This window comes from Felis catus, chromosome B3, assembly GCF_018350175.1.
Source record: "Felis catus isolate Fca126 chromosome B3, F.catus_Fca126_mat1.0, whole genome shotgun sequence".
NCBI lineage: Eukaryota > Metazoa > Chordata > Mammalia > Carnivora > Felidae > Felis > Felis catus.
In genome coordinates this window covers 45,417,534-45,443,596 of record NC_058373.1, presented here as the reverse complement: position 1 = coordinate 45,443,596, position 26,063 = coordinate 45,417,534, and the positions used below count along the sequence as shown (strand labels likewise).

The following is a 26,063-nucleotide window of genomic DNA, read 5'->3' as shown; positions in this document are numbered from 1 at the left end:
AGAATATGGTACAATAACGGAATGTCACACAATTATTTGAAGCTTAAAATATATACAACCATAATTATACTGGCCCTTTGGGATGGGAAAATATCATTTCTTCCCCTGGACTAAAACCCAAGTTAAAAGAAAGTATCAGACATTATACAGCATATCCAAAATTATTTGCTTTGCATCTCACAGCAGTTGGGAAATTTGCTCTGCTTACAGTTATAGGCAGTCTTTCTTAATTTAATTGCTTTCACTTGACTTCTAAAGTGGACAAAAAAAAAAATACTCTAGAACTATATGTGCTTTAAATTAGAAAAATGCCCCATTGGTCCCTAAATCCAGCAGCCAACGAGAATCCTTATAGTACTTTTATTTCTTTTTAAAAATTTTGTTAAATTTTTATTTAGAGAGAGGGAGCAAGTGGGGAAGAGGGGCAGAGAGAGAGAGAGAGAGAGAGAGAGAAAGAGAGTCTCAAGTGGGTTCCACGCTGATGCGGAGCTTGATCCCACAACCCTGGGATCATACCTGAGCCAAAATTAAGAGTTGGACAGTCAACTGACTGAGCCACCCAGGCACCCCTCACAGAGCTTTTAAAATGCTTATGTTTGGGCTCCACTTCTGACCCGCTGCATCCCAGTCTCCAAGGACAGTGCCTAGAAATAAGATTTTTAACTAACTCCTTAGTTCTTATATAGCTGGCTGTGAACCAAACAAATTTAGAACAAAGTCAAGACAGACTTCATAGGAAATATCAATTTAAATAGGAAATAATGTTGTGTGCATTAGCTATAGAAATAGAAACATATGCTAAAATTTCAAAGAAATGGAAAGAATGTTCTGGGGATAAAAACGCTATTTACAATGGTATATTAATAATTGGATTCAAGGACCATAATTGCGTTTTGAAGTCTAAAAGTTATTCCTCACTTAAAAATCAATAGTGTTTTTGGGGCATCTAGGTGGCTCAGTCAGTTAAGAGTCCAATTTTGACTCAAGTCATGATCTCACGGTTCATGGGTTCGGGCCCCACATTGAGCTCTGTGCTGACAGCCTGAAGCCTGGAGCCTGCTTTGGATTCTGTGTCTCCCTCTCTCTCTGCCCCTCCCCCGTTTGCATTCTGTCTGTCTATCTCTCAAAAATAAACATTAAAAAAAATTAAAAAGGTCAATAGTGTTTTCAATTCACTTCAACTTACTCCAGCAAATGTGAAAACATTTCAGTCATATTTTTTGAGCAGATATCCCATAGCATAAGGAGAGTCAGTCATTTGGAAGATTCACCCATCTGTTCCTATCTCTCCCTTCCTAGTCTCAAAATATCTCAGGGTGCCTGGGTGGCTCAGTCAGTTGAGTGTCCAACTCTTGATTTTGGCTCAGGTCACGATCCCAGGGTCATGGGATCGAGTCCCAAGTCAGGCTCTGTACTGACAGAATGGAGCCTTCTTGGGATCCTCTGTCTCTCTGTCTCTCTCTCTGCCCCTCCCCCCCAGTAAATCAATAAACTTAAAAAAAAAAAAGAGATCAGCAAGAGGCTTTAAAACATACGAGCACAGGGGCGCCTGGGTGGCGCAGTCGGTTAAGCGTCCGACTTCAGCCAGGTCACGATCGCGCAGTCCGTGAGTTCGAGCCCCGCGTCAGGCTCTGGGCTGATGGCTCAGAGCCTGGAGCCTGTTTCCCATTCTGTGTCTCCCTCTCTCTCTGCCCCTCCCCCGTTCATGCTCTGTCTCTCTCTGTCCCAAAAATAAATAAACCTTGAAAAAAAAAATTAAAAAAAAAAACAAACATACGAGCACAGAACAGACTTACTCTCTGACTGAAGCAGGAACACTGAAATAAAACTAAACATGGGATCATCCTCCGTACATTCTTTAATATTATGTATGCCCAGCAGTGGGCCACCTGCAGCCAGCTCGCACACCCCAGCGGTGCTCAGCACAGTTGGGAAGTGCTGCAGTCATTAATGGGAAGCACGTGTGGAGCATGGAGGCTGAACTGGAAGGAGACAGCCAGGTTCAAAGGGTGTGCAGGGGCCAGGTGAAGGAGATGAAGGGGTGTCAAGAGATGGGAGGGAGTAAACTCCTGCCCTATTAGAAGTACAACTGGCAGAATTTAGCAAGGGATGGAGTACGGCAGAAGACGGATAAGAAGGAATCAAGAGTGACATCTCAGTTTGGGGCCTCGGGAGCTGGTGGATGCCATATCACTCAGATAAGAGTTTAAATAACCCCCAGGCCAGGGATGCGAAATCATGTGGTCGTAGGAGCCCAGAGACTAAGGATGCAGAGTAGTGAAGGGCATTTGAGGGGCCACCTAGAGGTGAGGGCCAGTGGGCTTGGTGGGCCGGGACTCAGAGCCGTGAGGGGGGGTGGTGAGGGGAGCATAGAGATAATGAATGGAAGAGATGGCCGGTGATCAGGGGACTAATCAGACTGAGCAAACAAATTAGATCGAGCAATTGATGAATACATTGAAAATAAGGCAAAACAAGACTCTGATTGTCAGAGAAAGTATTAATAGATTTGAAAAGAGTAAAGACCCCGAGGGGTTGGATTGGTATTAAAGGCATCCATTTTGGCACGCCTGGGTGGCTCAGTGGGTTAAGCGTCTGACTCTAGATTTTAGCTCAGGTCATGATCTCATGGTTCGTGAGTTTGAGCCCTGCGTTGGGATTCTCTCGCTCTCTCTCTCTCTCTCTCCCTTTCTCTCTGCCCTCTTCTCATTCTCTCTCTCTCTCTCAAAATAAATAAACATAAAAAGAAAGGCATCCATTTTAACTGTTGGAATGAAAAGTATCAGTACATACACACACAGAAATAGTCATAAGTATGTGAGTGGTGTGTGTGGTATATATATTAATTATATATATAATTATAAATATATATATATATTATATATGTATATATATAATATATATATATTTTTAATTTTCTTTTTTCAACGTTTATTTATTTTTGGGACAGAGACAGAGCATGAACGGGGGAGGGGCAGAGAGAGAGGGAGACACAGAATCGGAAACAGGCTCCAGGCTCTGAGCCATCAGCCCAGAGCCTGATGCGGGGCTCGAACTCACAGACCGCGAGATCGTGACCTGGCTGAAGTCGGACGCTTAACCGACTGCGCCACCCAGGCGCCCCATATATATATATATATTATAATAAACAAATTAAAGGGAAGAAATGGCCAGTTCCAGGGCTGGCCCAGGGGAAACGCAAGCTGAGCCTGGAACACGTCACTGTGTCAATGAGTAAAAAAGTACAGAGACTGATGTGGACACGTCAAGCACACAAGGGCCAGTATGAAAGGGTTTGCACGGATCGAGATATTGCTAATACTGGATGATGTATAGTCCATACATGGTTTGATGAGGAGCAGGGTGCTGCCATAATCTCAGAATATGCCCACAAAACGCTAACATGTCTTAAAAGAAAATACGGTAAACTTAATCAGAAGAAACATTGTAGACATGTATAGGCCCAACCAGCTGATCAAGAGCACAGTGTTGATTTGAAGTCCTGCTCAGCAGGAATCACCAGACAGATCCAAGCTGAGGCCACCCGACCAAATTAAATGCCTGAACTCTTATTTAAAACTACAAAGAGCAGAAACATTGACAGGTATTGAGTAAACCCCACAATGTGTCACCTGCAATCTGAGGAAATGTTCCAAAATGACAGTCTGAAGAGATACTGTATTCCTGGAAAGACGCCTGGAGGAAAAGGGAAAGTGAGATACCTGGAGAACTGGTAACAGGTAAATGGGGCCTATGGGTTAGGTAGCACTGTACCATTATCAACGTCCTGATTTGGAGTATTATAACTGGTTATGTACGAAAGCTTCTTGTTTTTAAGAAATACACACTGGAGAGTTTAGGGGTGATGAGTTATCACGTCTGAAGCTTGATCTTAAAAGATTGAGAAAAATAAGTAATATCATTGGTAATATCAATAATTATGAGTACGTGTGTGTATGGAGGGGGAAGTGGGGGGAGAGAGCCTAAATGTGGTAAAATGTTAGGGGAGGCTAGGTAAAGAAGATATAAGAGTTATCTGAACTATTCTGGCCATTTTTCTGTACAACTAGGATTACTTCAAAATAAATCATTTAAAAGAGTGTTAACAGGCAAAGTTGCAAGTCTGAGGATGGGGGGAGAAAGTAAACAGAATATCTGTTCACTTGTGTACATGTGAATATATATATATATCCCTTTTAAGTTGTCTGGATCAGTGGCTGATAGAGATGGCTAGCAGATAGTTAAAAATGTGAGTCTGAAGCAAGGGAAATGTTCTGGATGAAAATAAATACTATGATATGAGTGAGAGTAAGTCAGACTACCAAGGAGAAGCGTGACTGAGCACCGGCCACACTGGGACCATAGTGGCCACTGTTGGGTCCCACTCAAGCTCTTTCCTCCATCCCCCCCTTCCCTGACAATTTCCTGACTTGGTTCAGGTATCTTGCCTGGCACACCAGGCATAGGGCATTAGAGAAGCTGGTCCCATGCTCAGCGAAACCCATCTGCACCTGACCTGCCCCCCACCCCCAGCAACTCAAGAGTCCATATCAACAAAGTCACCTAATTAGACTGAAGGGAAGGACTAATGGGAGAGGCTTCTCTCTCTTCTAGGAGGTAAAGAAGGAAATATATCACTCTAATTGCCACTGGCTGCCACCTGGAACCACCAAGGAGAACCAGAACCAATCTTAGGATGTCTAGACTGTGAAGCAGAGAGGTGGAAAAGACCTGAGTCCTTGATGACATCAATGGACCACTGAGCAACCAGCCCTGAGGTCTGTACAACCTCTGCATGTTTTGTTATGTGGGATAATACATTTCCTTAAATTCTAAGCCAGTTTGAGGTAGATTTTCTGTTGTTGGCAGCTGAAAGCATGTTAAATGACACTGACATTTCAAGACTGCCCAAGATGGAAAGGATGAAGAGGCACGAGGGGAAGCAGGGGGACGAATCATCACGGAAGCCAAGGGAGCTGGAGGTCAATGGTGTCAACAGGGCAGGGAGATTCATAAGAGAATGAAGTTCTGAAAAATTCCCACTGGGACCGATTCTCTCAAACCCTACTTCCTTGAGAGAGGGGCTTATTAGTATTGAACTTGACTCTTATTTCAAAAGGTATAACCTAAGGATAACAAATACAGGGATAGCTAAAACAAAATATATTTTTCTCTAATTCTAGAGTTCAAAGGATGAACATATTTGGGTTTGAAGAATAATCCAGAAGGTGAGAAATAACATCGATTCCATAGGCGATTTGAAAGGAGCAAACTAGTGGAGGTGATAATTATAGCACTGTCCAGTGGGCAGCTAAGGCACGTCAGAGACTGTTGTATGGGCTTCACATATATCAGTCATTTGATCTGAGTGATATAGCCCAGTGAGGTAGGTGCTATTCTTATCCCCATTCTTTGATGAGACAGGCTAAGCAACTTGCTCAGGACACATAGCTAGTGAGTGGCATTGCTGGCAATGCCTGAGCTCTACTGCTTTCAAATGTGGACATATATTTTAAATCCTCATATGGGTTTCCCCGTCAATTAAAATCAACAGTGTTCCACAAAGTAACTCCGTGAATAGCACAGTTCATAGCATAGTCAAATTTTTACCTACACCTGAGTCTTTGCTGATAGACACTTCTTGAAGGCTTCTGCCAAAAACATTCATTATCTCTCACACACAGAGGGAACTAACAAATAATAGCCTGCATCCCTGTGATCACATGACAAGATGTGATCAAGAACAAGAAACAGAGGAGCCCAGGTGGCTCAGTTGGTTAAGCGTCTGACTTTGGCTCAGGTCACAATCTTGCAATTCACGAGTTTGAGCCCCACATCGTGCTCTGTGCTGACAGCTCAGAGCCTGGAGCCTGCTTCAAATTCTGTGTCTCCCTCTTTCTCTGCCCCTCCTCTGTTCATGCCTGTCACTCTCTCTGTCTTAAAAAAAAAACAAAAACAAAAACAAAAACAAACAAAAAAACGAGAAACACATCAAAGAAGGTTCTGGACAGCTGTCTTCAAAGATTCAATTCACACGTTCCCTTCCTGGCAGCCCTCCTGGATCTGGGAAAGAAGGAAGTCTGAGGTGAAGCATCTCTGTTGCCCACCTGGGGGATTCCGGGGCTGAGGAGAAAGGGGTCACCTGTCAGGTACCGTCAAGACATCGAAAAATAAATCCTCAAGTACATGCAATGGCTAAGAATGTAAAATACAAAATTAAACAGACTTGCCAAAGCTACTGAGTAAATGATAAAAATTCATTCTTTCACATAATGAGGAAAGCGTGAACGAGACAAAGAGCTCTTATTTCTTCCCAATCAATTTTTATTGTCAAGCGGACCAAAATCTCCCCTCTAGTCTGCCAAGAAAACAGCCTCACAGCCACGCTCTTGTTGGCCCAGACTGATGTGATAGCAAGAACCCAATGTTTAGTCTGAAACCCAAGTTTGAACCCCAGCTCAGCTACTTACTAGCTTTGAAATTCTTTTCAATGTTATTAGCAAATATTTTACATCACGTCTTAACAGTTTAAAAACATTTTTATGGGTATTTCCTATTCAGCTTTCCCTTTAAGGCACTGATCCTCATTTTGTAGGTGAAGTGACTGAAGCTTGCACACTCCACACAGTTTATACAGAACAGAATAGAGTCCACCCTGTGCCTCGAGCCCTCAGGTCTTTCTTTCCACTACACCACAAGACAGTGGGTGCTCACGGATTATCGCCCAGACAATCTGACACCTGCTGGCTCACAGCATCAGGGAGAAGTGGAAAGACTATAATAATGGAGCCAGGTAGCCCGGGCTTGGAGTGCGGCTTTGCCACATTTCAAATGTGAGGTGTTTAACACGGCTCCTTACGTCCGAGACTCAATTTCTTGAAACGCGTAAAGGGGGACAGTGAAAGATGTTGAGACTCAAAGCACATCCTCAAAAAAAAAAAAAAAGCTACTCTTATGGTTTGGGATAATATATTAATTAGCTAGTGAGTCAGCCTTCCTGAACAACATTCTTTGGTGATAAAGGAGTTTCAACAATCACACCAGCTGGAAGGTAAGAGTTGCAGCAAGCTTGCGGGGGGGCAAGGGTAGATTTGAGGCCCTGCTCTTCAAGCCCACAGCCAGAGGGCAGTCCTCATGCCGACCCCAGCCAGGGGTGTGGGTTGACAGGGCCTCCCAAAGCCAGGCTGGAGGGACAGGGAGCCTCGAAGGCCAACGCCGCTGGGATAAACAAGAAGTGGAGTGGACCAACAGACACAGAAGAGTTCCAATGCTAATCATAAAAGGTTCCTGAAATACATCAAAGACAGGAAGGCAGCCTGAGAATCCCTGAGACATTTGAAGGTGCACAAGCAGAGAGCAGAGACGGGGTATAAGCCAAATATTAGAGGTGCTCTGAGTTTTTGAAATCTTTTAATCTTTAAAAAAAATTTTTTTTTATGTTTATTTATTTTGACAGAAAGAGAGACAGAGCACAGGTGGGGGAGGGGCAGAGAGAGGAGGAGACACAGAATCAGGAGCAGACTCCAGGCTCTGAGCTGTCAGCACAGAGCCCGACGCGGGGCTCGAACTCACAAGACCGCGAGATCATGACTTGAGCTGACGTCGGACGCTCCACCGACTGAGCCACCCAGGTGCCCCCAAATCTTTTAATCTTTAACCTTTACTACTGCAAACCTTAGGGGTCCAAATCCAAGATGTCTTTTGAAGCAGACAATTGAGAAATCTGAGACCCAATAGTGACACCCATCTCCTTTTCCTCTATGAAAATTTTCATATTCAGTCACCAAATGCTATTGATGTACCTTCAAAATCCCTCTCATCCCTTTATTTAATCCTGAAACAATATTTATTCGGCACCTACTCAGGATGCCACCTATGAAGACTTTGCAAACTAGTGCTGGATCCATCAAGGACGGAATGCCCTCTTCTGTAGAAAACAATTGCATCCGAATAGTTCCAGCAAAAAATAAAATTAGGAACTTGCACCCAACGTGATGCTTTCCAACTGACAACACATCTTTAAAACAAGCTTGGATGGCAAGAGCTGACGTGGGCCAAAAGTGGTAGGAATTCACCTTTGATGGCAGCAATAAAACTGCCACATCAATGTTCTCCATGGCCCCGTAAGTCCCCACAGAGGTCAGTTAGCAAAGGCTCTAGCAATGCCTCTGGCCATACTGCCAAGAAGGTAATATAGAGATGATAACGAATACGCGAAAAACTTGCTGGTCTTCCTTTCTCTTTTATCACACCATGATTATTTTGTTACATAGATTGGCAATGATGCCTCTGAGAGAGCCGAAGGTAACACTATGTAATTCTAGAACACAAATTTGAATTCTGGATTTTGTAGCACAGAAGATGAATGAGCTAAGCAGCTACGGGTTGCTCATTCACTGGAATCGCAGGTGTCTGCTCGAGTCTTCAGGAGCTCATCGATGTCAATGATACTAATGCAGCCAGAGCCGTTGTGTTTTTTTCTGTTGGCACTCTCCAGAGTCCATGTTTACCTCCTATTCTCTTAGTGCTTCACAGGCTTACTGAATGTCACACATCAGTCTCCCCTTTGCCTGTCCAGCTCAGGTCAGGCCCTCATAACCTCACTCGCTATCTGTATCCTCTCAAGGTCCCATGTCTTTTCTACCAGCAGACTCGATTTTGCAAACCAGACTTTTGTGCATCGTGTCTCTGCTCAGAGACCTGCAAGACATTGCCAAGGTCTGCAGGGTTGTCTCAGATCACCCGGCCTGTCATTCAAAGAGGGACCTGTCACCCAACCACACTTACCTCCCCAAATCGACCAGTCCGGCACTAAAGCAATGTGGCTATAATATAGAAACAGAAGTGGAAGGCCCAGTTCTGGCCCACAGGTAATTTACAAGGACAGTTTGTCAGCAGAAACTTTTAACAACCACAATGACATCCTCCCCGCTCTCTCCCCATCACACAGTATGGGTTCCAGAAGATCCCAGGCCATTCATGTTTTCTTCGTTCTACACATTCGGTTGGCGGTGGGGTGTGGTGGGGGGAGAGTCAAATCAAGACCCAACATCTCTGTGACCCCTTTGCTGACTGTTGTAGTCCAAAGTGATCTCCCCCTTATCTAAATGCAAATTGTACTTAGAGCTCACTTCAAGTGTTTCAGCTTCAAAAGTATCAGTAAATAAACATTTATTGTGTGTACCAGAGAAACCCAGAAGCCTAACAACAGTTTCTAGTCATCAAAGATTGAAAAACGACTTAAAATGAGCACATGCAAATCAAATAATAATATTATTAAATAGGTGGTGAAAGTGAGGACTATATGAGTTGCTACTGAAATTCAGAAAGTAGAGAGATCACTGGGTTGAGGTTGATGAGAAAGGTTTGGGTGGGGGGCGGAGAGAACAACCCAGGCAAGGCTTTGGAGATGGAAGTGAACCTGACCCACTGGAGGGAAAAGAGTAGAGCAATTTGGTTAGAGTAGCAGGAAATAGAGTGAGAGGTGTCTCAAGCTAGGGACTTTGGACTCTGCTAGGCAATGGAGAGCCACTGAGATGTTTTAGCAGAAGTGCAACATAGTTTAAATGATATAATAATTTCGGGGGCATCTGGAGCCTGCTTCGGATTCTGTGTCTCCTCTTTCTCTCTGGCCCTTCCCTACTTGTGCTCTGTCTCTCTCTCAAAAATAAATAAACATTAAAAAAATTAAATAAATGATAAAATAGGAGCATTTATCTGGCAAACATGTTTGGAAGAGAGTTGTGGAGGTGTAAGTTTTGGGGTAAAATGAAAAAAGAACCATTATGAACTTGTGCAATTTGAGACACTGGTATGTCACACAAAGGAGACTATTACGATGATACATTTGTGCTTCAGGCAGGAGTTGGTAAACTTTTCCTGTACAGGCCCAGGTATGTTCTCTGTCACTACTCAACTGTGCCACTGAAGCACAGAAACAATCAGAGATAATGTGAAACAAATGGACGTAGCTTTGTTCCGATCAAACTTTGACAACAATGGGCCACAGTTTTTTCAACGTTTATTTATTTTTGGGACAGAGAGAGACAGAGCATGAACGGGGGAGGGGCAGAGAGAGAGGGAGACACAGAATGGAAACAGGCTCCAGGCTCTGAGCCATCAGCCCAGAGCCTGACGCGGGGCTCGAACTCACGGACCGCGAGATCGTGACCTGGCTGAAGTCGGACACTTAACCGACTGCGCCACCCAGGCGCCCCTGGGCCACAGTTTTTGAACCCACCGTTTAGGAGAAAGCCCAGCACTGGAGATACAGGCTCTCTTGCTTCTCACAGTTGGAGTACCTTCTCACGTTTTCTTGTAATATGACAGTGTTAATGCCCATGTGATAAAGAATGATCCCAACTTTTAGTTGAGAAGAACTCAAATAACTGAAATACATCTCCTTATAAATTGATCAAATGAACGTATCCATTGAAACTTAAGATAGCTTCTTAAACAGATATTAACCATGTACATCATCAAGATTTCCTAAAGTCTGAAAGTGTGAACAAAATGAATATTTATTCAATGCTTACTTAATATAAGAATTCTATTATTTCAAAAAGGTCCACTTTATAATACACAGTTGTTTTATTTTTATGTGCCAAATAGGCATAGTTTTCAGTAGCACATCAGGGTATCTTTGATAAGTGCATACATTTAGGGGTGACTGGGTGGCTCGGTCAGTTAAGTGTCTGACTTTGGCTCAGGTCTTATGACTTGTGGTCCATGAGTTCGAGCCCCGTGTTGGGCTCTGTGCTGACAGCTCAGAGCCTGGAGCCTGCTTCGGATTCTGTGTCTCCCTCTCTCTTTGCCCCCCAGCCCCTGCTCACACTCTGTCTCTTGCTCTCTCAAAAAATAAACATTAAAAACAATACAAATGATAAACGTACACACTTCAAACTACATGGCTCGAATGGAACATAATGCGGGGTGAAAAGCAGGGTTATCTGTAAAGCTGGCCTGCTGGCTTCCTCCACTGATGAAGGGCTTCTTTAACAGAACACACCAAATGCATGCATCAATATACATCCATAATCCCCTCACACATGCCCCGGGATAACAAGTCAATCAAGATAAAGAAATGACCCAGGTATGGTCACCTACTTATATATGCATTCTTGTTAAGAAACTGAGATTAACATATTAGTAAGGTCATGATCTTTCATTAAGTCCATCTGTCTGTCCTCTACTGATGACAAAGCATAATCATCAGCTGCCTGGGTTGCATGGCCAACAACCTATAAAGGATTAGGTTAAAACAAACATCTGTGCTTGGGTGGGGGGCGGGGAGACTTTTACCCTAGGAGCTCAAGTCCTGGATAACAAACCTCACCTCATAGTAGATGGTAGCTTTAACACCTCCACTGAAACGTGGGACATTTGAGCACTTAGCTCAAATACAGTAGCGTGTATTGAAAGTGCATGAGGTTTAAAGTCAGGCTAGGGCTAAGTTCAAATAGAGACTCTGCCATTTACTAATTTGAGGATCTTAGAATTCTCTTAAGCCTCCGTTCCTGGATGAAACCTTGGGAAACAATAATGCCGACACCCAGAGTGGCTGTGAGGCTGATGGGAAAACATCCTGTTGCGGAGAGCGCCCAGCAGAGGGCAGCCATTCAGGAAGTGCATCCACCTGCACTAGTGGACAAGAGGACTGGGAATTAGGATTCCAGTTGCCTTGGTCTTGGTTCTCAACTAGAAAAATTGGAGAGCTTGAAAAAAAACGATATTGATGTTCTGGGCCCACCATAAATCAGTTGAAACAGGATTTCTAGATGCGGAGTCTAGATTTCTTTATAGGCGCTGAACTAATAAAGGCAGTTCGGGAATTGGAAATCTTTATCCCTGGAAAGTTAAATTGGAGAATGCAAGGCACGGTGGATGAAATTAGCATCTACAGCAGCCACTTTTCCAGCCTTTCTGCCAGTGAGCTATTGAGGAAGACTTGGGGGAACACCTAAGGCAAATCCTGGGTGTTTATTCCTAAGACTTAACCTGACGGATGGCAGGGGTTGGCAGGACAATGTAGGTTACTGAAAGGGGCCTAACCTACCAGGGAGTCGGGACAGGAAAATAAACACCAGAAATTATGGGTTTTCCCCAGGTAAGTAGACTTCTCAGGAGTAGAGCAATATCCTTCCCTGTCTCCACATAGTTATGGGGGCCATGATCTGAGGACATTCACCAAGATGCTCAACCATCTGCTCTGAAGTCAAACTGGAAACGGGAATCTGGCTCTCCTCGTGGACTGTGTTCCTGGGAAACAATTAACTGACCATCCAGGGCAGAATTCTCCTTATAAAATCATGAATTAAAGTCTAATCCATACTCATTCATGAGTGTGGTTGGCCAGCGTCAGTCTACCTGATCCTGCTCAACCCCAGCTATTTTCACAAATCAAGTCTGTAGACAGTTGCAAAACTCAGGACCAAGACTTTGATGGAGGCCTATACTTGAGAAAGCAGCCTGTCTTCTTCCTTGAGTTCTTTCTTTTTAAATTCAATTTGTTACACTGATTTCTTGTCCTGCAATGGTCAGCCATCTGTCCATCCTGTCACCATATCCATGTCTTATGAAAATATGAGTAAATCTGGGAGGAAACTGATAATACTGCCTCTGTGTGCTGCCATCATCCATCCCATGTGAAGTGTGCATTTCATCCTGTAGACAAAGTGACACCTGGTGGGAAATTGGGCGGTGAAGTCTCTTAAAAGAACATGGGAGAGATTAGGTCATTAATTCTGTACTTCCTAATTAAATGATACTAAAAATTCCTAGTCTGACCAGCTATGGCAGAAGCCCTTAGCATAAGGACAAGGCTTCCCTTCCAGCCCCCAGGAAAATTAGGTTGTTTTCTCTTCCCAAATGCATTCAGGCCAACAGCATCTGACTCAGCCCCAAGTGAACAAGCACACAGCTCTCCCAGTGTCAGTGGCTGCAAACTTGGGCCTCTCTACTCCAAATGGCATTTCCCTGCCTTCGCTTTCCTCTAGTGTTATTTGGAAGACAGTTCCCAAACTGGGAGATCCGTCCACCCACAGATGAAGAAACCAAGGCCCAGACAAGTGTTAGGTTTGCTACCCAGGATCACAGAGCTGGTGAGAGTGAGCCACAGCATCACGCAGATAGCAAATCTACTTTCTCAAAGCAGATGAACTATGGCTCTTAGGTAGTAAAGAGAGGTCAGGTTTTTGCCTTCTGTCTCAGGAGGTAATCCCTAGGGCCCTGGAATATCCTGCCTCACAGAGTGTCTCTGTTTGCCTGGGGGCTTTGGAACTGGACAATGATTTATGATAAGGGCTTTGGGAAGCATCACATAAGTACTGACCCCTGGAGGAACTAGAGACTATAGGTGTTAGCGCGAAGCCTCATGGGGGGCTGGACACTAAAGTCAGCCATGCAGGCCGTGTGTGACTGAGCCCAAATTAAAACTCTGGACAACAAATTTTGTGTAAACTTTCCCGGTTGGCCATACTCCAGGTTGGCAACGCTACCACCAACTCACACATGAATGGAAGGAGGTAACACCATCCATGACTCCAGGGGGAGTGGACGAGCAGAAGCTTCACATTTGGACCCCTTCCAGACCTTCTTTTGTGTGGTTCTGATTTGTATCCTTTTGCTATAATACAACTATAATTGTAAGCACAGCACTTCTATGAGTTCTGTGAGCTATTCTGGTAAATTATTGGACCCAACGGTGCTGGGAACCCCTGAATTTTTATCTAGCTGGGCAGAAGTGAGGGTGACCTGAAACCCCCAAACTTGCAGCTGGCGTCCAAAGGGCAAGCAGTCTTGTGAAGGACTGTCCCTTAGCCTGTGAAGGGTGCCCTAACTCTGGGTAGTGTCAGAAGCCAAAGCAGATCCTTGCTCCACCATCACCTGAATTATAGCATAGCCACTGCAACAGAAATCCTTAGAGCAGGGTGTTCAAGTCTTTGCCACCTGAACAGCGGGGAGAAGGATCCTAAAGAACACAGGTCCTGCTCCAGTGCCCGTGCACCTGCAGGGATGGATGAGGGGGAGGTGAGAGTGGGAGACAGGAGGGCTGGGTCACTGAAGCAGTTTCCAGACTTGTGAAGCTCAGGCAACAAGACCAGTCCCTTCTTTCTCATCTCACTAGAGTCCCGGGAGGAAGGACAAAGGGCAAGGGAGTGTGTCTGAAAACCCACCCAATACTCTCTAACGTAATGCCAGGCAAGGAAACGCCTCCTATCTATTATCTATTGGCCAGTGAGCTCCACTTGGGGTCAAACAGAAGCATTTTCTGCTAAGCAACAACTATCATCATCCAAGTATCCCCTTCCAAAGGAGCTTAACTGCATCTAATTAAGTATTTAGATCTAACTTCCGATTTACAGAAAGTCCAGTTGAAGGACTCAGTGTAATTAGACCATGAGGGAGCAATTAGACAAATCTACAAGGTGCCTATCAGGAAATGAGGTTGCTCTTTTCACCAAGTCAATGGCATGAAAAAATAATGGGGGCAGGAGGAGAACTATGGTAGAATAAGAAAAAAAAAAAAGAATAGTCATGACAAAATGCAACCAGTATTCCTTGATTTACATAAATCTGTGGGTAAGGACATGTTTGTAACAGAGAAATTTGAATGTGGACCTGTTTAATTTTAGATGATATGAAATTATTATTAATTATTTAGTTGTGATAATGATCCTGGTACAAAAAAAGAAAGCGTTTTTTATTTTCCAGAGATATATATGGAAATATTTAGAGGCAAAATGTCATGAAGTCTGTATTTACCTTGAAATACTTGAAGCCTGTATTTACCCTTGAAAGGCTTCAGTGTTTTTGCTTTATAGTTTTCACTTCAGAATCATGTAAATGTTTTGTGCAATTATAAAACAAAATTAAAATTAAAAATTTTTTTTTTCAACGTTTATTTTTTTTATTTTTGGGACAGAGAGAGACAAAGCATGAACGGGCGAGGGGCAGAGAGAGAGGGAGACACAGAATCAGAAACAGGCTCCAGGCTCTGAGCCATCAGCCCAGAGCCTGACGCGGGGCTCGAACTCACGGACCACAAGATCGTGACCTGGCTGAAGTCGGACGCTTAACCGACTGTGCCACCCAGGCGCCCCAAAATTAAAATTTTTAAACCACTAAAATCCGAAATAAAATAAATGAACCTAACTGTTAGGTTAGACTGGCACAAAAGACACAGAAATAGATTCTTTTAAGTGACTTTTAAAACTCAATATTTTGCCTGTACATCTGAAGGACAAAAAGAGTAACAAACAAATTTTAAAGTGAACTCAGTTTTGCTATTAATAATATTGGTAGTTATTTTAAAGCATTAACAAAACTACTTATGTGTTTTATCCATTATATATGTTTACTCATTTATATTTATACTTTTTACATACACAGTATAAAGCAAATAATTGTGATAATGTCACCAGGAACCAAGATTTTCAGCATAAGAAAAAATGGGGTACAAATATAAAAACCAGAGAAGTAAAAATCCTATAATCTTAAAAATGAACTGGAAATTATCAGTATGAACTCATGTTTCATTGTTTTTCTTAAAAATGTTCTTTTTCTTTGCCTGTTAGCACTCTTAATGACTAGATTGATGGTCTCTAAGTACCATCTTCCAGTAAAATGAACCAGGACTTTTTGGTGAAACGGTTGACTCTAGGGATCAGGAGAAAACGTACAAGAGAGCCTGACATCATTTTTTTTTTTTTTTTAAGATTTTATTTTTAGTAATCTCTGCAGCCAACATGGGGCTTGAACTTACAACCCTGAGATCAAGAGTCGCACACTCCACCAACTAAGCCAGCCAGGAGCCCTGAGAGCCTGATGTCTTGGATAAGAAAACTATCAAAGACAACTGGGGTCATGTCAAAGGACACAGGAGCCAATACAAAGGGCTCCCTATGGCCAAAAACAGGACCATTTGAGCCCCAAAGAAAAACTGCAATGTAAGTAAACAGACAAGATATTTAAAATCTACTAGTTTGGAATGATACTGAAAATAACACTTTATCCTGGGAGGTTGCTAGGGCATCAACTCATTGCTTTGAAAATCGGTAAATAGGGGCGCCTGGGTGGTGCAGTCGGTTAAGCATCCGACTTCAGCCAGGTCACGATCTCGCGGTCCGTGAGTTCGAGCCCCATGTCGGGCTCTGGGCTGATGGCTCAGAGCCTGGAGCCTGTTTCCGATTCTGTGTCTCCCTCTCTCTCTGCCCCTCCCCCGGTTCATGCTCTGTCTCTCTCTGTCCCAAAAAAAATAAATAAACGTTGAAAAAAAAAAATTTAAAAATAAATAAATAAATAAATATTAAAAAAAAAAAAAAAAGAAAATCGGTAAATAAAGACAACAAATCAAGCTTTGTATCTAGTTTCCCCACATAAATTGTATTTTAGGGTAACTAAATAATTCCAGCAATAAATGTGGAAGGAATAACAGAATTAGAAAATAACTGCTTTTCAACCACAAATGAAACCATGATGTGAAATGAGAATTCATAATGGATGGACCCACTGGTAATCTGAACGTCACATGAAGAGAGACCAACAAGCATTAAGGGCATGGCATCATGGATGAAACATTTTTGCCAAAACATTAAATCTGAACCTGATCAAGCTTTTAGATCTAAATGGAGATTTACATGAAATATTGGGGACAGAGGAACGTCATGGTATACAACCAGCTAATCCCAGACTGTGGAAAATTCTGCAGGGGAGCAATGTTTTCTTTAACAAGTAAATGCCAAGAAAACAAAAAGAATAAGAGAAAACCGTTAATGATTAGGAGACTTGAGACACATATAACCCAGTGCCATGTGTGAGCCTTGTTTGGAACCTGAGTAAAAATAAACCAACTAAAAAAGAGAATTTGTAAGACAGACATGGAATTGGAATACTGGTTATATTAGATATATTAAAAGAATCATTCATTTATCAAGTATGATAAGAACGATGGTTTAGAGGCACATCTTAAATCAGTGACAAGTGAAATAATATGCTTTCAATAACCAAGTGAGGGCAGGATGAAGGACAAGGTAAAGAGGATTAGCCATATAGGAACATCTGTATGAGCTGGGTGATAGATCCACAGGAAATTATTATATTATAATACTCGTTCTCATTTTGTCTATGTTTGTAAATATTCAGACCTCAAAAATTTTTCAAAGTGCTTCGGTTAAAAAAATAGAAGAACTGGGGCACCTGGGTGGCTCAGTTGGTTAAGTGTCTGACTTGGGCTCAGGTTATGATCTCACAGCTTGTGAGTTTGAGCCCTGCGTTGGACTCTGGTGCTGACAGTTCAGAGCCCTGGAGCCTGTTTTAGACTCTGGGTCTCCCTCTTTCTCTGTCCTTCCCCTGTTCGTATTCTCTCTCTCTGTCCCTCTCTCTATCTCTCTCTGTCTCTCAAAAATGAATATATATAGGGGGCGCCTGGGTGGCTCAGTCAGTTAAGCGTCCGACTTTGGCTCAGGCCATGATCTCATGGTTGGTGACTTGATGCCCCACATTGGGCTCTGTGCTGTCGGCTCAGAGCCTGGAGCCTGCTTCAGATTCTGTGTCTCCCTCTCTCTCTGCCCCTCCCCTGCTCATCCTCTGAATCTCTCTGCCTCTCAAAACTAAGTAAACGTTAAAAAATTTTTTTTGATTAAAAAAATATACATAAAATTCTAAAAAGATGAAGGCAAATATGACAAAATGTTAACAACTGTCAAGTTTTAAGTGATGGGAACATGGATGCTTACATTCTCCATATGTTTGAAAATGTTCATAATAGTAAACAAAATGGTAAAAGCACTTCAACCCAGCGAAGACACAGAATTGGCTAAAAGGTTGAAAGGATTTTGAAATGGAGCCACAGACACTTAAAGCTGGTGTTTGCCAGTGATGCCCTCAGAAGATTAAAAGTCGATGACAAAGGATACTAAAACAAGTTCAAATGTGAACTACTCAGTTACTAAGGAAAAGAAAAAGAGGGACGTAGGGACTCCAGCCGACAAAATAGTGAAACACGCTTATTGTACCGACAACATAAAGGGTCTCCAATACAGAGGGAAGGCAGCCAAATGGGAGGGGAGATATTTTATGATGTTAGCTCAGAGCCCAGTGACAATCAGAGAGAGGTCAGGTTAGAACCACGTGTCCTAAAGCCTTAACGCCTTAAGCAACCGAAGTATGAACCACAATCCCCTGAAAACACGAAGCTTTTATGATGTGGAGTTATAAAATAAACCAACACAAAGCAGATCGCCTGCTTGTTACCCAGGTACCTAAACCAGCCTCTGACCCCAGCAGCTATTGAAAAAGCACTGTTCCTTGACAGAATGCTAACTTCGGCATGATCTCACGCCCTCATAAGGTTCTTTCCCATACCTGATGATGACACACTGGTTCTCTCTGTCAATGATCATGTTTCTGTACATATTATCTGCGAGAGCATAGATATGTGGTGGGTTTTCATACTGAGCCTAGAGAAGCAAAAACAAAACGGAAACAAAACCATGGTCAGATAGAGCAACACATTAGCGTTTCTTTTCCCGGTCTCAGAAATGAATTCGCCACTGTAAAGTTCCAGTCTTAAGGGTTGCATAACACAAGAATTCCTAAGCTTGCCTAGGTCATCAGGAGTTACACCTAACAAAATGGAGATGGGCTTGGGAAGGACTCTTCTGTCTCCAAAGTGTGTGACTCAGCCTTCAGAAGTGAACCACGTCTTCAGATGCCCAGCACCACACCCTTCCACCTGACACGCCTCTGCAGACGACCTTCTATTTCTAAATGTTTCTGAAGACACCTGGGCCACAGGTCTCAAGAGAGGCCTACTAAAAACCTGGATCTGACTTTTACTAGAATTCTAAATCCCTACATAATTTTTCTTCTAAGAGGTAAGGCAGAGACTCTGGAACCCTAGACGAAATTAAGTGAAACTATCTCTGAATGAGGAGAGAACCTAACATTTCCCATGAAAGGGCAAGAGGTATAGTCCTTTAAAGGGATGAACCGGTTTGACCAGTCTGTTTCATCTCAATGGATGAAAACAATCCTACCACATCTCGATATTTCCTCCCCGGGGTACTCTGCTTTCCTCTCCTGGGCTAGCTTAGCTATGCAGAAATACAAATTCACCAAGAAATTCATGGTGTCAGGACAACTTCAGCCCCACTTTCTTCAGTTTCATTGGAGTTTAACACCACTACCTCAAATATTACTAAAAAGGAAAATACTTCATGTGGTACAAAGCTGAAGAATTTTCCTTGCATTTAAGACCATCTAACATCCAACAGTGAGCATGGCAGATCCAGTGAGAAGACATTTAGACTCTGTCTTACCCCTCACTGGTCCCATCTCTAAAGTAGGGATAATATTGTCCAATAGTCAACAGATCTGAGTACTTAACTTCTCTGAGCCTTAGTTTCTTCATCTGTGAAAGAGGATTGCTCATCTGTGAAATGGGGTTGGACAGTGATACACAGTCAGCACCCGGGGGGTGTTTTATTATTGCTGCAGCTACCACAGTACCCGGCATTCAGCAAATACCAATTTTACAACCTCTGACCATTCGCAGTTAAAAATAAATACACTTTTTACAATTCTAGGGCATTTCTTTAAAGAGAACTCTTTAAAAGATAAATGGTCTAAGAGGGACTCATGTAGCAATGCTTTTCCGAGAACTGGAAAGAAACAACGTGAATGCACAGCACTTGCACCCGCCCCGCCTTGGCCTTGGCCAGGATTGAGAATGCCAAGCCAGCTCCGTGCCTGCTGCCCCCGGGGCCCCGCTGATCAGGGCGCCAGGGCAGGGCTAGCCTCTGTTGACAGTGTTTCCCTTGTGCTGGGCTCCCATAAAGGCAGCATTATCAAAGGTCTTTCGCGTGGCAGCCTCCTTGGGCTCCAGCTACCAGTACCATTCATCTGGCAACAATGGGGTGGGCTCTTGCTCTGGGTAAATTGCCTTCCACTTCAACTGATGAATTTGTGTGGGCTCTCTTTTGTTTGTTTTCCAGGGGTCAGGATTAATGAACGCTCTCGTGCTTCTGCTGCGGAGGAAAGAAGGAAGGAAAAAGATGCAGAGAAGGAGAGGCCTGGGGAAATACTGAATCCCGTAAGGAAATATATTAATTAGAATTACAGTTTCTATTTTCATCACACACAACGAAAATGGCTATGGAGCTGGATCTGAATAGGGACCAGAGTCACATTAATAAAGAAATAATGAAAAGATTCATTTTTCATGTTCCATTCATAGCCACAGCTTAACTAAGGTTCTGATTTGGAGAGACTGGTTCTCAGCGCCCTATTTATTTTTTACCCATTACTGATTTTTTAGTCCTTAGAATTTTGTGGCCTGTGTGGAAAGAGGAATTCCCCCCTGCTGCCCCCGACACACGCTGTAGGTCCTACATCCTATTTGACTAGTTTTGTATATAATAGTACTATATTAGATAGCCCTACGCTTTTTTGAGCTGCATTCTAACCAGCAGCACATTAAAAAACAAACAATGTCACCTACTTGAGCTTCCCCAATAAATAATTCATAATAAGAAAATGCAAATGTATTACCAACTTCAAGAAAAACTACCCATGCGTCATAAAAGCCCCAAACACTACAGTAATTTATGTGGCATGTTACTTACCGCTCCTTGGTACATTTCAATTTCCTTTTCCCCAAAATATGGCATCTGCTTGAAAGGGTTGACTGAGATTAATACGGATCCTATATATGTCTGAATTTATATCCAGTTAAGGTCCAGCATTAATCTTCACAGCTACACACTTTTCAAATTAAGTAACCAGATGTTATCAGGAATTCATAATGACTGTCCAAACAAAAAGCTCAAATACCTGTTTTCCAAAAGATTACAAATAAAGACAAAAGCAATTACCAACTAGCTCAGGTGCTGATCCTCTCCAGGAAGAGTAATGAGATAAATTACCAAGGTGCTACTAAAAGAAACCATTATTTTAAATGAATTGAAGCACATCCTTTTAAGACAGGGGACGGGTATGGCTAGGAAGCAAAACAAAACAAAACAAAACAAAACAAACAAAACAGAAGTGACCTAGAAGTGAAAGCAAGTATCATTACTTTTCTCGAATAGCATTTTTTCCTGGAACTTTCATATCTCTTAGGTATACTAAAAATGTATTTACTTACTCATTTAACAAATAGATACACGATGAACTGAACAGTGCTTCAGACACATTTATACTAAAAAGTAATTTGTTATTTATCTCAAACTCAAGTTTAACCATACATCCTGTATTTTATCTGGCAATCCTAAGTTGACAGCACAAGAATTTCATGCAGGATGGATGGGGGTTCAGTTAGAGGGCTCTATGGTCTCTTATAACTTAGATTCTGTGATTCTTTGGGGACTTGAAATTATATAACCCTTAGTTGATTTTTTTTTTTTTTTAAATATCCTTTCCACATTGTAGGAACTAAATCAAAACTCAGTGAATGTGGTTTGGCCCTCATTCTGAGTCTCATGCTAAACAAATATAGTAATTCTTTTTTTTTTTTAAGTTTATTTATCTGGGGTGGGGGGGAGAGAAGCAGAGACAGAGAGAGAGAGAGAGAGAGAGAGAGAGAGAGAGAGAGAGAGAGAAACCCAAGCAGGCTCTGCACCACCAGTGTAGCTCGAACCCACAAACCCATGAACTGTGAGACCACAACCTCAGCTGAAATCAAGAGTCAGAGGACTAACCGACTGAGCCACCCAGGTGCCCCCAAAATACAGTAATCCTTATGGTAAACCCAATTTTCAAGAAATACAGCACTGCTACAACCATCCTCATTTCAGAAGAGGAGATGTCTAGATCTACATTTAACTCAAGGTGAAAACAAACTTGACCAAGTATGTACGATCTGTGCATGGCGGAAGGTGAGCCTTCCCTTAGTTGTAAAGGGAATGCTGTGAATGCAACCTGTCCTGGACAGATCGGCACCACACACAAAGAAGAAAGAGCAGCCTGAGGACATAAGCTAAAAATATCAGCTCCCCACCAACCCCTTCCTACCCAAGCCCTTGGCCATCTGATAAACATGTATTGGGCTGCATGAGAGCTCCTATAGGAACCAATACTTTTTTTACTCTCAATAATAAGCTATGTGAAAAGACATCCTAGAATGTCTTGATTTTCACTTAGTAGTGTACATAAATTCTGGTACGAAGACACAGAAAGGGGTGCCAGGATGGCTCAGTTGGTTAAGTGACCAACTTCAGCTCAGGTCATGATCTCACAGTTTGTGGGTTTGAGCCCCATGTTGGGCTCTGTGCTGACAGCTCAGAGCCTGGAGCCTAATTCAGAGTCTGTGTCTCCTTGTCTCTCTGCCTCTCCCCTGCTCGCACTGTCTCTCTCTCTCAAAAATAGATAAAACATAAAAAAAGAAGAAGAAGAAGACACACAAAAAAACCCTCTTTCGGATCATTCTAGGCCAATCCTGCATCAGTGACGCAGTAGAAGAGGGAAAACTATAGCTATTCCCTCACTCTTCCAGTAGGGCTCTCAAGGTCAATATTATTTGGGAGGATTCCTGAAAAATAAAGTTTGGTTTGAGATGAATAATGCAGGTCAGGCCTGGCTAAGTAGCTACAGACTTAACTAAATCAAAAGAATTAAGAGAAGAGAATGAATTTAGTATTTGAAGAAAACAAACATAATTTAGTTATTCCAGGTGTGAATTTGGCCTAATTTGTTTATCTGATGGCCTGCCCTGCTTTTCACCTGGTCTGCAGAGACCCCAGCTGCTTCTCTGAGATCCCAGGTCTCCTACTAGGTGGGGCCCTTTCCCAGACAACTCAAATACTCACTCCCACTCTCTACTACATAATTCAGGTGTGCCTTTGGAAAAAGCTGCTCAGCAGAATCAGAATGTAACCTGTCTCCACCCACATAATTTATGGTTGTGAAGGTGTGGCCCAAGGTTAATTTTCAAAATGTATGGAGACATGAGGCTATGACACTATATACACACACATACTAACCAGACAAAAATAAAATAAACATCCTCTTATCCAACAGAATGTACAAGACAGATGAGACCCAATAGATCTTTAATTGATTGGTTTCCAAACACTTATTGTGGATCCATGAGTTTTCACTGTTCTGCAGCAAGGATAACAGAAAGACAAACACGCCTTGAATCTTTCATGAAGCTCAATACATTGACTATATAGGACTGTTTTTTACTTGTAGATAATTTCCTTTCTACTTCTGGGGTGTTAAAACATTCTTTTTTATTATTATTAACTTTATTTTTAAGTAATCTCTATACCCAACATGGGGTTCAAACTCATGACCTTGGGATCAAGGGTCACATGTCTTACTGGCTGAGACAGCCAGGTGCCCCCTAAAATATTCTTTCTTTTATGAAATGTGATGATAGCACAGGTTCTGTAAGTTTGTTTTTAAGGGTCTTATAGGCAAAGTTGAGTTTTAACTTAAAAAAAAAATTTTTTTTTAATAGCAAGTGAATTTGCAAAACCACCCACACTGATCTAGTTGACTTCCCTGGATGTATCACTGAAGAGAACAGGGAGGTGAGGTGACTTCCTGAAGCCACATACGTGGAACTTGAGCCCCTGGCTCCGGCCACCAGACCAACATCCATGTCACCGCAGCACGCTGTCACCGCAGCACGCTGTCACCGCAGCAGGCTGTCACCGCAGCAGGCTGTCACCGCAGCACGCAGCCCCCTCCGTGTGAGCTGACTGCCAAGGGCCAAACCTCGGAACTACTGCACTGCCTTGGGCTCCAGTTGCTCTGACACAAAAGTCTCAACCAATTCAAGGGCTGAAAATGCCAAACACACTTGAGTGTGGTCTTTGAGTAAAAACAAGTTGGGAGAAAGTTGGAGCAAATGAGCGGGGAGCGCTTTGCACAGGAACTATTTTCATCAGCGAAGTGGCTATAAATGATGTCTCGCCAAGCACAAGAACGAATACTGCGGTGTTTTCCTCATATATTTTAGAATGTAATTTTAAGAAGTGTGGCAACATTCAGGAAAAAAACGGATGGTAAATTAAACCTTCCTTAGGACAAATAGCTGAAAATTATGGGGTTTTATTGGAAAACAGTGTTTGCATTTTCTAAGTAGATTTTTTTTCCTAATGTAGAACAAAGAAATGTGCATTCAGCCTGAATGCATTAACGATTGATTGTTCCAAACGCTGACCTTCAATACAAAACAATGTGCTGGTATTAGATGTAGAGGAGGCAAAAGAAGCAATGTTATAACTTAACATGAAATTGAATCTCTTCTTGCCTTAACTATTAAGCTTAGGAGAGAGAGGGAAGAAATCCTCTTATTTAAAATAATGTTACTCTATCATAATAATATTCCCATAGCACTGAACTGATAAAGGATGCTTTTATCACTTAACAGAGGAAAAGATCTGCAGTTAGACACTCGCTATGACGTCATAAACATCCAAAAGAATCCTCAAGCTTCCTCAAAGTCGAAAGCTGCTCTGTGCTCTTGATGGAAAGCACACGGATGCTGTTTCTCGTGTATTGAGTGGGTAGAGATTTCTAAAACACGAAGCCATTAATGGTCAACTAACTCATTTCCTTGGTAGAACACACGATTAGTCAGCCATTGATTCAAAGACATCAATTCAAAGGCTTGTAATCAGCCCCCTCTGTGTGAGTCATTTAAAAATTCTGCTGTCTGAATATAAAAAGCAAGTCTTGATAGTTAACAGATTTTCAATGAATACTTAATACAATGCACCATGCCAAGAATTATGCAGGAAACTAAGAAATATATGAGGCAAGATGATGCTATTTCTGTTAAAATTAACAAGAAAGCATGCATACACACACACAAACGTTTATACGTTAGACATGCAGATATATGTTAATATATATGTTAAGTTGAAAATTATACACCAAGAGGTTATGGTGGGATTATAGATGACAATCTCCTTTCTGGTTGACTGCATTTTATAAGTCATATTAAATGAACGTATTGCTTTAAAGAGTCTTTGTTTTTATTTTTAAGAAGATACATGAAACAAAATTCCCATCCTCAAAGAGTTTCTGGTGTTTTAGGGGTAAATGATCTTTACACGGAGAAGGGTGAGTCTGTCCAGTTTGACGATGGACTGGCTGCTGATAACCACTAACATCATTTTTTTTCTTACTCAGCTTTTCAAAAAACCATGTTTCTATGTAAATAACATAATAAGCTAAGCTCATGTACTAAGCACATGGAAAATAATTTGCTCAACTATATTCAGTGGAAATTCTCCTTTAATGGGCTTGTCGATAAACCAATCTCCCATTTAAAACACTTTCTATGGTAAAATGCGTTTGAATTTTCAATAAGCAACTTTAAAGTTGAATTTTTGGAACATAACTCAGAAATACGGAAGGAACATACACACTTGCCTTAGTATATGGTAATAACTAATGCTTTCTGTTACTTACTGCGTTCATTATTTCATTTAGCCCTACAATAGGCTCATCTGGGAGATTTCATTATGCTCAGGTGGGAGATTTCATTACCACCCCCATTTCACAGGTGAGGAAATCAAGGCACACAGATCCCAAAACTCGCATCAGGTCACCGGGCCCATGCGGAGTAAGGTTCGAAGCCAGGCAGTCCAGAACCACGTCCTGCACCCAACTCTTAATCACCTGCCAGTTCTCAGGGGGCACGGGACTTGCACACAGAAGTGTTATCATGATGATAAGCCCAGATTAAAGTCAGCATATGTCAATTTTTTGACCAAATAAAATGAAAACTTCCCACTGAATACAACTGCTTCCATACAATTAGAGCAAACTCTGCAGAGATGTCTAGCAGTCAGCAAACTGTTTTCTCTAAAGGGCCAGAAAGTAATTATTTTAGGTCATATGGTCCTGGTGCAACCGCTCGCCTCTGCCTTTGTAGCACGAAAGCAGGCACAGACAATAAGTAAAAGCATGAGCGCGGCTACATTCCAAGAAGACCTCTGTTACAAAATGGGCAGTGGGCAGATTTCATTTGCAGGCGGTAGGCTGCCTCTCCCGTCAAGATGCTATTATTAACGTGGCTAACGAATCCAAATATATCTGCTAATGCT

The 26,063-nt window shown here is 42.3% G+C and overlaps 1 protein-coding gene across 1 annotated transcript in view; it reads right to left on the bottom strand.

Moving 5' to 3' along the window:
- Positions 1 to 26,063, bottom strand: part of MYO1E (myosin IE) — a 213,178-nt gene that overhangs the window by 101,636 nt on the left and 85,479 nt on the right. The window contains exons 3-4 of the mRNA XM_011282905.4: positions 20,625 to 20,714; positions 18,364 to 18,458 (exon numbers count right to left, since the gene is read on the bottom strand). Coding sequence (XP_011281207.2) covers positions 18,364 to 18,458; positions 20,625 to 20,714 — 185 coding nt within the window. The remainder of the gene's footprint in view (positions 1 to 18,363; positions 18,459 to 20,624; positions 20,715 to 26,063) is intronic.